Here is an 11,151-nt window from a genome sequence, read left to right on the forward strand (position 1 = left end):
ATTAAATCTAGTTAATTAGTTTTATCATTGGGTCTAGTCGGTGATGGGAGTAAAAGCACCTTTGGGTGAATGGGGAAAAAAAGCCCTGCATTAATTTGGAATGTTGATTTGAAATTGATATGGTTGAAATAAAAATTGGCATTAACTATGGAAGAACATTAGCTAATTAATAATGCAATTTGTTACCTTAGATATATTAAGAACCTGTGTAAAGTGAAATGATCTTTTGAAACTAAAATTTTAGACTGTAAGATATGTTCTCTTAGAAATTATTTTGTTCTCATTATTTAAAAAATAATCCATACATCAGGGCCCAAAAGTTTAAATATAGGATCTCTGCCTTTGTTGGGGCACAAACTTTGTACCTTTAGTTCTCCCACACAGTAGTTAGAAGCACACTGAGTTATAATGTTTTGTCAATACTTGTGTATACTCAAGTGTATTAAAATACATAATAAATAAGTTTCAGTTTAAGTTCTTCTTGGCATGTCAGCATCAGGTATCTATTTCTTTAGCTATTTACAAGAAATTATTAGATGGAGGCAGAGAAATATGGACTCCATACATTGAATCAAATGCCCATTAAGCAAAGTATATAGGTGGTTACTATTTCCAACAGCTGCTCTCTGATTATTGATTAATATTCATTGAAGTAGCAGTCAGAGAAAGCACTAAAGGACTTAATTTTTGTTTTCTTTCTCTGTTGAGATCAGAGGGAACAAAGGCAAACTACTTTGAGTACTCTTCAAGACCATGCAAATATCCCATTCCTTATCAGACTTTACCCTAGATTGAACATCTGCTGATGATTTATATCAGAACCAATTTTATTATGATGGTAGCAAAATGGCGCTTTTCTAACCCATCCATATTATCAGATATGGTCCACTGTAAGAAAGAGAACTTCATTCTCCTTTATTTGCTTATTTATTTACTTATGAACCTATTATCAGTATCGACTCATTGAGTCCCATTTTTCCCAGTGGGTTATCATCTATTACTATTCCTTACTTATTTTGATGTTCAAATCACTTTCTTGTTTTAACACACTGAAGTGTCCTGCTTGTCTTTAAAGGCACATGCCCGTGTTGCTCTCTCTGTGTATTTTGCTTGCCCTCTGCCCTCCTTTTCACTTTATGCAAGGATTACACAAATTCAGTCCTTTCTGCTTTTATATTTGAATTTTTCATTACGTTTTAGCTGGCTGGTCTGTTACTATCTTTTTCTTATTTACTTTGTTTTATCCATGAGCTTAAAGGATTATTCTGTTATCCTGGTCACAGAAGAAAAGTTTAAAAGTCCTGAACTGAAGACTGTGATGCTTGTTCACAAAATCAAGCACCTTTGAAACTTCCACTTGTCATATTTTTTATTTTCCTAAATTCATCACAATCAGCAGGATTAAGAGTATATTTTGGTTATTTCAATATAATACGTTTGCTTTCTGTTTTAGTATTCATGCTTAAAATGAATCTTAAAAAGATACTTATTTTCAGATTTGATGTTTAGTAATAACTCCCATTTAATGAGCATGTATTTTGGTACAGAAAAATTTTTCTAACTCTTTTATCTTACCCCCACTGTAAAAATATTCATGATGCTTAAATAGTCACTTCAATCAGAGAGTCCATTTTGGAAATGCTTTCTTTGGGGCAGTTTAAAAACAGCTGTTGAATGTAACTTATATTACTATTTGAAGAGTGTGAAAATAATTTGTCAGTATTTTGCCTCATTTCTTTTGTATTAAAAGTGATTGAAAACTTTGTTTTGGTACAGACTTTTACATTAGGACAGCAATGCTTCATTAAAATAAAAATCTTGTAACTAGAGAATGGGTTTTAAAATTTTTACTTAAGTGTTGAACTATCTGTTACATTCCCCGAAATGATAGAATTTGTGGTTGAAGAACTTAACAACCTTATGAGATGGTGAGGTTGGATGACTGCTGTCTGGAGTAAACCCTTACTATTTATTCTCACTAAAATAAAAATGCAGACAGCCCACTGAGGGAAGAGATTATGAATTCTTTTTGAAAGAATCTTAGTTTATTAAAAATTCATTCTATACTATTCATTTTCATTTACCATCCGTAATAATTTTTCAGAATCTACTTACTTTGCATTTAAGAGGTTCTTGTATTTTGCTTTCTTGCAGCTAGAGTATATACTAAGGCATTTTACTCTATGTCTGTTTTTCCATTGTCTATTTCCTATGTTATACTAAGAACAAGTTATAATATTTTTCTGATTTTACAGTTTGTACCATTCACATTTTCTGGGGCTCTCAGTTATGATAACACTGTAAACTGGATTCTTGAAATAGAACATCCTTTTTTGTTATTTAATTTGTTTTATTTAACTTGTTCATCAGAGATAAGTAGGCATTTCTCAAACGTTTTCTACACAGAGTTATATAGCCCTTGGCATGATGTGCGTGAATAATATCGGCTAGTGTTTATTGAATACTTATCATGTGCCATGCACTATTCTAAGTACCTTAAAGTGATAACTTGTTTAATATCACAACTGCTCTATGAGGAAATGCACAACTATTCTATGAGGAAATTAAGCCAGAGAGAATCATTAAGAAGCTTGCCCAATAGCACAAAACCAGTTGAACTCAGGTGTTAACTAAAAAAAAAAAAAAAAAAAAAAATCTCTTAAATAACTAGATTATACTGACTATATTGGTTAATAGTTAAACAATGTTTAAACTCAAGAAAGATCAGAGTTTGAATCCTAGGCTTACTGTTTACTAAAATAGTTGTGCAAATTGCATAGCACAGCTTAAAGACTTAGTATCAGCTGTTAATGCCGAAGCATATGCCAGCAGCCCTTCTTATATACATTTTAAAATTTTAACTTTTTTTTTTTTTTCCTGACATGGGAATGCAGCTCTAAAGCTCATATTATTTAAACACTGGTTGTGAATCAGCTGCCCTAACTTCTAATTCCAGATGGAGAATGTTAAAGATTATTAGAGATCAGATGTATGAGAAATCACTTGGTATGCTATATTACACTATAAAAGCATAAAGTGTTAATTTTCTTCAAATAAAAAGTTGAATTTTTCTACCATAACAACTGTAAGTTGTCACAGAAATTTGGAAAATATATTAAAAAAGAGAAGAAATAAAATGATTATCTATTAGACCACTACCTAGAGATAACTGTTTTGTTTCCTATAGACCTAGAATTTCTTTCCATTTTTTAATATAAATTGATTATTTAAAAACATTCAATGATCCCAGGTGAAAGATGATATAAAGGGAGTTTGATAAAGAGAATCTGTCACTTGATGCCTTTTTTCCCCCAAATACAATCCCCCTAATGATTCAGACTCTTCATTAACAGTTTTAAAAATGTTGAAAACCATTTCTCAGTTAAATGGGTAATATAAGTGGCCATTTTATAGTTTTCAGGTCTGCTTTTTCTGGGAAGGGATCAGTTGCCATGCGTTTTAGTCCACTTCTGACAGGGCCTGTGTTAAGAGTAGGGAAGGTCTGGCTTGGCAGCAGTTCATGTGAAAAGTAATGGGGCATCTTAAATTACCAAAAGTTTTGTGTGATCCGGCAGTGTGTTGTGGCCACCTAAGTGCTAATGCAGACTTAGGCTTCATCAATGAAAGATTGATGTCTTGCTGTGATTATACATCTAGATCCCATCTGGCATGTTGTATTTGCTTTGGGAACTGACAACTAAGGAACAGGAGACTGGAATAGTAGTGGGTCTGGAAGTCCTGTCATATGATGAACAGTTGAGAGGATTCAGAGTATTTTGCTTAGTAGGTAGGATATAGCAGGCATTCTAAAGACAGCTGAAAGGAGTTAATTATGAAAGAGGGAGCAGACTCATTATGGCCTGCTATGGATTGGCTTGTGTCCCCCAAAGACATGTTCAGGTCCTAACTCCTGATTCTGTGAATGTGACCTTATTTGGAAATAGGGTCTTTAAAGATACTATTAGTTAAAATGAGGCCAAACTGGATTAGGGTGGGCCCTAATCCAGTGTGACTGGTATCCTTATAAAAAGGGGAGAATTGGCTACAGATAAGGGGGGAAATGCCATGGATTGCTGGCAGGCCATCACCAGCGTCCAGGAGAGAGCCATGTCTTATTGAATAAACAATAACTTAAAACTATTTTCAGCTTTTTTCAATTAGTATTTTGGTGGTATGCTTCAGAGTGTTGTTATCTGAGTTAAAGTAGTTTCAAATTTATTAAATGTGGGTCTTTTATGCCATGTTACAGTGAACAGATTCGGGAGACATGCTTTGTTTGAAAACTCAAAGGTGCTAGATCTCTAATTCAAAAAGAAACATTTCTCATGTTTGTTCATTTTAGTTTATTTTCATTTAAAATCTTTTGGGTGAAGTTTAAGCTTTTAGAAAAAGTTAATGTTTGAAAATTGAGATATTACACTAATACTGTAGGAATTGGTGAGGCGTTAAACCTTTCTTTGTACTATGATTGCCTTTTGGGTATATTTTGCTAAATGAAACTTGTTAATTCATTTTTTCCTGAAAATAAAGAGTTTTTCACAAAATCTGCCAACACCTTGTTTTTGGACTTCTAGCCTTCAGAACTGTGAGATAGTAAATTTTAGTTATTTTAAGGCACCCAGTTTGGGCTACTTTGTTACAGCAGTCCTAGAAACTAAGACATGGCTCCAGATGATGAAACTACAGACTTTGGAAAGCAATGCGGTGGGGTTTCTCTTCAACATAATATAACAAATGTGTGTGTGTGTGTGTGTGTGTGTGTGTGTGTGTGTGTGTGTTTAATTTTTGAGATTGTCTATTAAGGGAATAGGCCTCAGGGAAAGGAGTTCCTGGTCACTGAAAGTAAGCTAAGATTAGATGGATCATTGCCAAGAGATACTACAAAGTACATTTTCTCATTAAATTCATTCATTCATTCAGTTTTTGTTGAATCCTTTATATGTGCCAGGCACTGTGCCCAGTTCTGAGGAGACAGAGATCAAGATGTCTATGGTTGAAAGAAATTGCTTGAAACTTCATTAAGGCTTGGAACTTGCCTTAATAAAAGTGTGGTGCCCTGATCTTTGTATTAATAGTTTTGCCTTTTAAAATCTCCAGTGTGTTACTATCACATTTCTTCTATGAAGTGAAATAATACTTCATATCACTCTGAAAGATTGCAGGCCTTTGACATCATGTGTATGCAATATTTTATTTCCTTACCTTTGAACATAGAGGTCAAAGTTGAATATGGAGTCAGCTTTTGATAGAATAATGTTGATTTTTCATGGGAAGTGTTTAATTCCAGATTGACTTACATACATTTTGAAAGATTCAAGATTTATCAGAAAGTATCATGAAAGAACACGTTTATTAAATGTAAGTTGATATTATTTATTTATGTTATTGGAAATTCACTGCACTTAAAATGTATATGGAAGAATCAGCTTCTAAAGTTACACTTTTATTTTTCTGAGGGAAGTTATAGTTTGTGTATACTTAGGTATTGAGTCTCCAACCTCAGTATTTGTAGATTGACGGTATATCTGGATTAATTCTGTTTCTGTCTAGAGATCAGATACTACCAGGAGAAGCAGTTTCCAAGAACAGTGTGTACAGATTTGGAGGTGATATTGGGGTCTCTGCACATTTTGGCCAGTCAAGTAAGGCCAGCTGTTCATTTGTTTCATGTCTAGGTTTGGAATTCACCCAGTTGCCGGCCGGATGCCTGGTCAGCTTAATGTGCTGCTGGCTGAGGCTGGGGTGCCATATGATATTGTGTTGGAAATGGATGAGATCAATCATGATTTCCCAGGTAAGTGATGGGGGCAATAGTGAAGTTTAAATATTATTAGTGTGAGCAAAGCAATGCTAAACTGTGGGATCAGTGAAGACATAGTCACATGAAGATAACCTGCATGTAGTAAATATGCAGTTGCAATTAAATAAGTGAAAAAGACAGTATTAAATAAGGTGCCAAAGACTTGTGGACAAACTGGCTAAATTTTATTTCTATAAGAAGTTCTGAAGGATGGGGGAAAATCCTGGGAGGCTGTACGTGGGAGGCTATACAGTATAGTGTAGTGTGAGGACTCCGGCTCTGAACAGTCCTGGCTTTTGAAACCCAGTCCTGACTCTTACTAGCCTGTGGCCTTGAGCTAGGTACTCAACCTCTGTTTTCTATTTATAAAATTGCTTCTATTGGTAATTTAGTATCTGATTCTTGCCAGGGTCTAAATTTTTACTGGTTTCCAGTTATATCAGTTCATGTTCAGTGAGGTAGTTTTTTTTTCTTTTTTAAGTGCTAGGGCTTCACTAGATAAGGTGCTATAATTTGTGACCATCATTGGGTAGAGGTTGAATGCTAATGACATTTGGCCCAAGATCATGTTTGTTAAAATTAAATGAGTTCCCTCTGGCATGTATCCACTGTAAACTTAAAAAATACTGTTTATTACAGAAAAATAATGAAATCGTGTATATGTCTAGATTCACATGGCATTTTTGGCAAAGTTCTCAGGTAGTTCATATTAAAGTCCCGAAGGAGAGAATTTAGAACATTTTAATTTTATGCCTCTTTTCAGATTTCTCTGTTGCTAAATTATGTGTGAAACCAGCCAGTTCCAGGAATTACAGACACAGCTTTAATACAGTACAGACTCTTAGACCATTGTCTTTTAGACATCCAATTGCATCTTAAGTAACCGTTTTAAAACTTGAAAGTGGAATGTGAATCTTAGAAAGTAATGTGACAGGCAAGATCATTTTGGAATAATAAAAGAATTTTGGATTAGGCAGAGTGTTGGCAGGGGGAAAGCATAGTAATGCAAACTCCAGTCAGGATGCCCAAGTTCGCTGTGTGACATTGGCTAAGTTGCCTAACCTCTCTGATAAAGCTTTTCATACAGTGCCCGGCACAAGTGAGAGTCCTATATATAAAGTTTTGTTGTTGTTGTTGTTTAAAATTAAAGTCAGATCACTATAATTTGCCTGAAAGAAGCCAAAGTGACCCCTTCAAGTTTTACAGTTTCTTTTTTCTTTTATTATGCAGACACTGATTTGGTCCTTGTAATTGGAGCTAATGATACTGTTAATTCAGCAGCTCAAGAAGACCCCAACTCTATTATTGCAGGCATGCCAGTCCTTGAGGTCTGGAAATCAAAGCAGGTAAGAGGTTTCAGTCTTGAATTTCATTCTGATAGTCAAATGTCACTTAAATATGCACATGGAACTTCCCCTGATTACGTGATGAGAGATGACTATGCCTTTTAGGAGGCTCAGGGAGTTAAAGCATGTTCCCTATGTCCAGTTCCCCATGTCCCTATGTCCAGCTCCTCTGTTCCACGGCCATCGGAGTGAATGTAGTAAATACCCCGATCATGAGTAGAACCAAATGAGATTATGTGGGTAAATTAACAAAATCTGAAACCACAGCTGGGAAAAAAAAAAGCAAACTGTGAGCTTTTGGAATGAGTCTGGTTGAATTCTAGGTCCAGTCCTGTAAAGCAGATGGCTTCCTTCTGGGACAGTGAGTCACTAACATCACCTTCATGTACGAAGATGAGCACAATTTTTTCATTTGATTTTTTTGAAAGGGAATTTGTATGCTGTTATGGGGTGTCTAGCAGAAAGGTGGTTTAGAAATCCAAATAATAACTTGTGAGATAGGGAAGCAAGCTTTGCTCATGCACATTACTTCTGAAATAAGCTAATTATTAGATTTCAGAGAGCTCAAAGGCTTCTAAATTTTCCTCTGCCCCAGTGGTGGGCACAGCTCTTTACTGCTCCTGAGTTATAGCTGCATTTTTAGAGTCCTAACATCACAGTGTACACTTTGTCTTTAATTTTGTTTCTCTTTATTATTAATATGGTAGGCTTAAAACTTAGACAGTGAGTAGATATGAAATATACTTGTTATTCATGTATAAATGAAAAAAAAAGTTGCATCTTTAGCCAGTACTTGAAAGTTTACAAAGAACATTACTCTACTAATGCTACGTGAAGCTTGAGTAAATTTATACTGCCCCCACTTTTGACTAGATTAAATGCCCTAAAAGACCATAGAAAGGTTTTTCATTTCATTTTCATTGAAGACTGACGTCATTGATATTCAACATGACAGCAACATTTGTAATGTGTATAACTAAATATCTATGTCACATCAATATTATAGATTAACTTTCCCCTTCCATTTAATTTGTAGGAGCATACTATTAGTTATTAGCTCCACCCTTGTGAGAAGCTGAATTGCTCTTTGTCCCCAGTGGGCTTTTGTCCCAGAACTTTCTCATACTCTGTCAAAAGCAACGGAGTAGAAATCATGACCTGTTTTCCCACTCAGTTATCTTAGGATTTTTAGTGGATGCATATAAACCCAGTTTGCTCTCCTTAGCCCATTCATAGAAAGGTACTTATTTTCTGATTAGAAAATGTTAGACAAAATTTATAGACAAAAGCAGTATGATGAATGTAATCACTTGTAATCAAATCACTCAGAGATAAACTATTTTTAAACATGTCTTTTTCTCTAATGGATATGAGGATATGGATACAATAGAAAATTAAATTTAAAACAGTATTAACATGTATTTTTAAATACTCCTGTGTATTCTAAAAGTCTCTTAATTAATCTTTGGTTCTTAGGTCATTGTTATGAAGAGGACTTTGGGTGTTGGCTATGCTGCAGTGGACAATCCCATCTTCTACAAACCCAACACTGCCATGCTTCTAGGCGATGCCAAGAAGACATGTGACGCGCTGCAGGCGAAAGTTAGAGAATCCTATCAGAAGTAAATATTAAAGAGCAAGCTGTTATCTAACAATGCCTCCTCTTCAGTTGTGTGAACAGGCAAACTATTCAATATCCATGCTGTATACATTTGTACTAAAGCTCTTGGAAGAAAAGGAAGACTTTGAAGAAAGCCAAACAAATACAGGGAGATTTTTCAATAGAAGTGATCCCCCAATTTTAAGAAAGGATCGAAAATTCTGAATATCTTTTTGAGCATAATTTTTTATGCCAGGAATCAAAAATATTTTATAAAAGGAGAAAAGAACAGTCTTATTTTAGATGTAATCCATTTGGGTTTTTTAATTCTTCCTCAGCATCCAGCTACTTTTAAAGAAATTAAGTTTTTAGAATTTCAGGGCTTGCAACTTGAGTCTGAAAAATCGGACACAATTAAACATTACGTGCACCTGCATTTGTTTATGTTTTATCACCAAATGTGACTAATTTTATCAACTCCTGGCCTGTCCCTTTGCAATTTCACCATAGTTTGAATTAACCATATCAAATTGGTTTCAATTTTTCAAACTGTACTTCAGATTCTAGATTTTGGGATAAATTTTATCATTTCTATTTTAATACATTAAAAGGCTAAATAATCTTTCAGAGATGCTGGAAACAAATCACTCTCTTTGTATGTTACATTGCCATACCAATGAAATATATAATTGGCAATCAGTGTTAGTTATATTTTAGAAAACTCCATTTCCATTAGGAGATCTTTTTAATTTCAATCAATTTGTGATGTGCTGTTTCATTAATTGCACTTAAATGGAATTAAAATATTTAATAAAATGACTTCATCATGTTCACACAGTGATGTAGCAATTGTGTCTGGTGACAAAAAGCTGAAATCAAATAGCTCTGCCTGTTATTAATATTGGGGAAAACCTGCTATTAAGAAATAGATGAATTGATCGGTCTTAACTGTATATAAGAATGGATTTTTAAAATGAGAGTACATCTTGAGGTCTAGTGTAATTGATGACATTTGAGAGAAATGTCAGCACTTTGATAGATACCTCTTTGTAAAGATCAAGTGTTTTTTTCAGTAGTGGTCTAGATTTTCTTTGTGATTTTGCTACTGTGCCAAAAGCTCTATAGTGGTCGACTGTGTAATGAATACTTAGAGTATCTGTCTCTCTGTATAATTAATTTGGTACTAATTTTCTCAAAAGAATTGAACAATAACAGATACCAACTATCGCTAAACCAGAAAAAGAAATAACTGTTGCAGCATTTTTTACTGTTATGCTCATGTATGCTGAGTTTTCAGCTCACAGTATCCACTGGTTTGGTAGTCACTTTTTATTTTACTATGCCTGAGATTAACATCAGTGTGTATGTGTGTATGTGTTTTAAGGTAGGAAAGACTCCTCATTTTTAAATGGTAAATGCAATTTGCTAATGGATCTCAGGTCACTAGTAACTTCAGGTCTTGAGTTTTTTCATGTACATTCTATTGGAACAAAATAAGTGTTTTTATTCACATTCTCTCAAAGTAGTTGTAAGTATAGCTGGAAGGCAGCAATTTGAATTTTGTTGTTTTTTGATAGCTGCTGCATTCAAATTGAACTAAACCTTGGAATTAATAGTTTGTTTTTATCACTTATAGTAAATATTTTTTCTCTGGATTTCTCTATTTAGGATGGTCTCATTCTTTGACACTTGCCAATCCTTTGTCATCCAATTTTGGTAACTGTCGCAGCCCAAGAGGGCCGTGCCAGTCCAGAGGCCAAAGAGGACGACGAGCATTTTCTGATACATGAACTTTTATTCAGGGCTTACTTACAGGGTGAGAAGTTGTGGAGAGATTATGACGGCTCTCTCAGGCCGGGCACCAATGGTGTTCACAAGAAAGTCCGAGGGATGCAAAAAGGGCAGAAAGCCTTTTATATGGGTTTAATGACAAAGGCCCTCCTAAGGGTAGGGGGAGCATAGATGCAGGAACAGGTCACTCTGACCTGGGGGGTGGTGCAGGAAGGACTAGAATAACACTTGAGCAATTACATTTTGCTCTTTTTGTGAGACTAAGAGCCTCTCACTTCCTGCCTGCTTGCATAAAGTTACATTTTAAGGTCAATTTACCCTTTTTCTCTTTACTGGCTTAGAAAGACAATAGGTTAAACATTTAGCTGCCTAGGTCATGCAGACTGCTGTGCACCAAAGATCTGCAGGCCTGTGTTGCTCAGGCCATGGGTTGCCACAGTAACTGAATTGAGAATTCTGCTCAAATTGGTTTTATTAGTTAGGGTATTTAAAGGATTTTATTTAAAGGATTTTTTGATACTTAGTTTCTTTTTTTAAATTGACCCATTTTTAATAATTTAAAAACACAACACAATACAACACCACATTTCCTTTACCATCTGTAATTCAGTTAT

The 11,151-nt window shown here is 34.8% G+C and overlaps 1 protein-coding gene across 5 annotated transcripts in view; it reads left to right on the forward strand.

Annotated features, from left to right (window-relative positions):
• The window catches only part of NNT (nicotinamide nucleotide transhydrogenase), a 113,565-nt gene extending 103,164 nt beyond the window's left edge, over positions 1 to 10,401 (forward strand). For 4 of the 5 annotated variants that reach the window (XM_037798855.1, XM_037798857.1, XM_037798854.1 and 1 more), the window contains 3 exons: positions 5,676 to 5,794; positions 7,031 to 7,146; positions 8,623 to 8,772. In XM_037798855.1, the coding sequence (XP_037654783.1) occupies positions 5,676 to 5,794; positions 7,031 to 7,146; positions 8,623 to 8,772 (385 nt within the window). Of the gene's footprint in view, positions 1 to 5,675; positions 5,795 to 7,030; positions 7,147 to 8,622 lie in introns of all 5 variants that reach the window. The other variant, XM_037798859.1, reaches the window with a different exon arrangement.
• The last annotated feature ends 750 nt before the right edge of the window (positions 10,402 to 11,151 follow it).

Source organism: Choloepus didactylus, chromosome 11 (genome assembly GCF_015220235.1).
Source record: "Choloepus didactylus isolate mChoDid1 chromosome 11, mChoDid1.pri, whole genome shotgun sequence".
NCBI classification, from domain to species: Eukaryota; Metazoa; Chordata; class Mammalia; order Pilosa; family Megalonychidae; genus Choloepus; species Choloepus didactylus.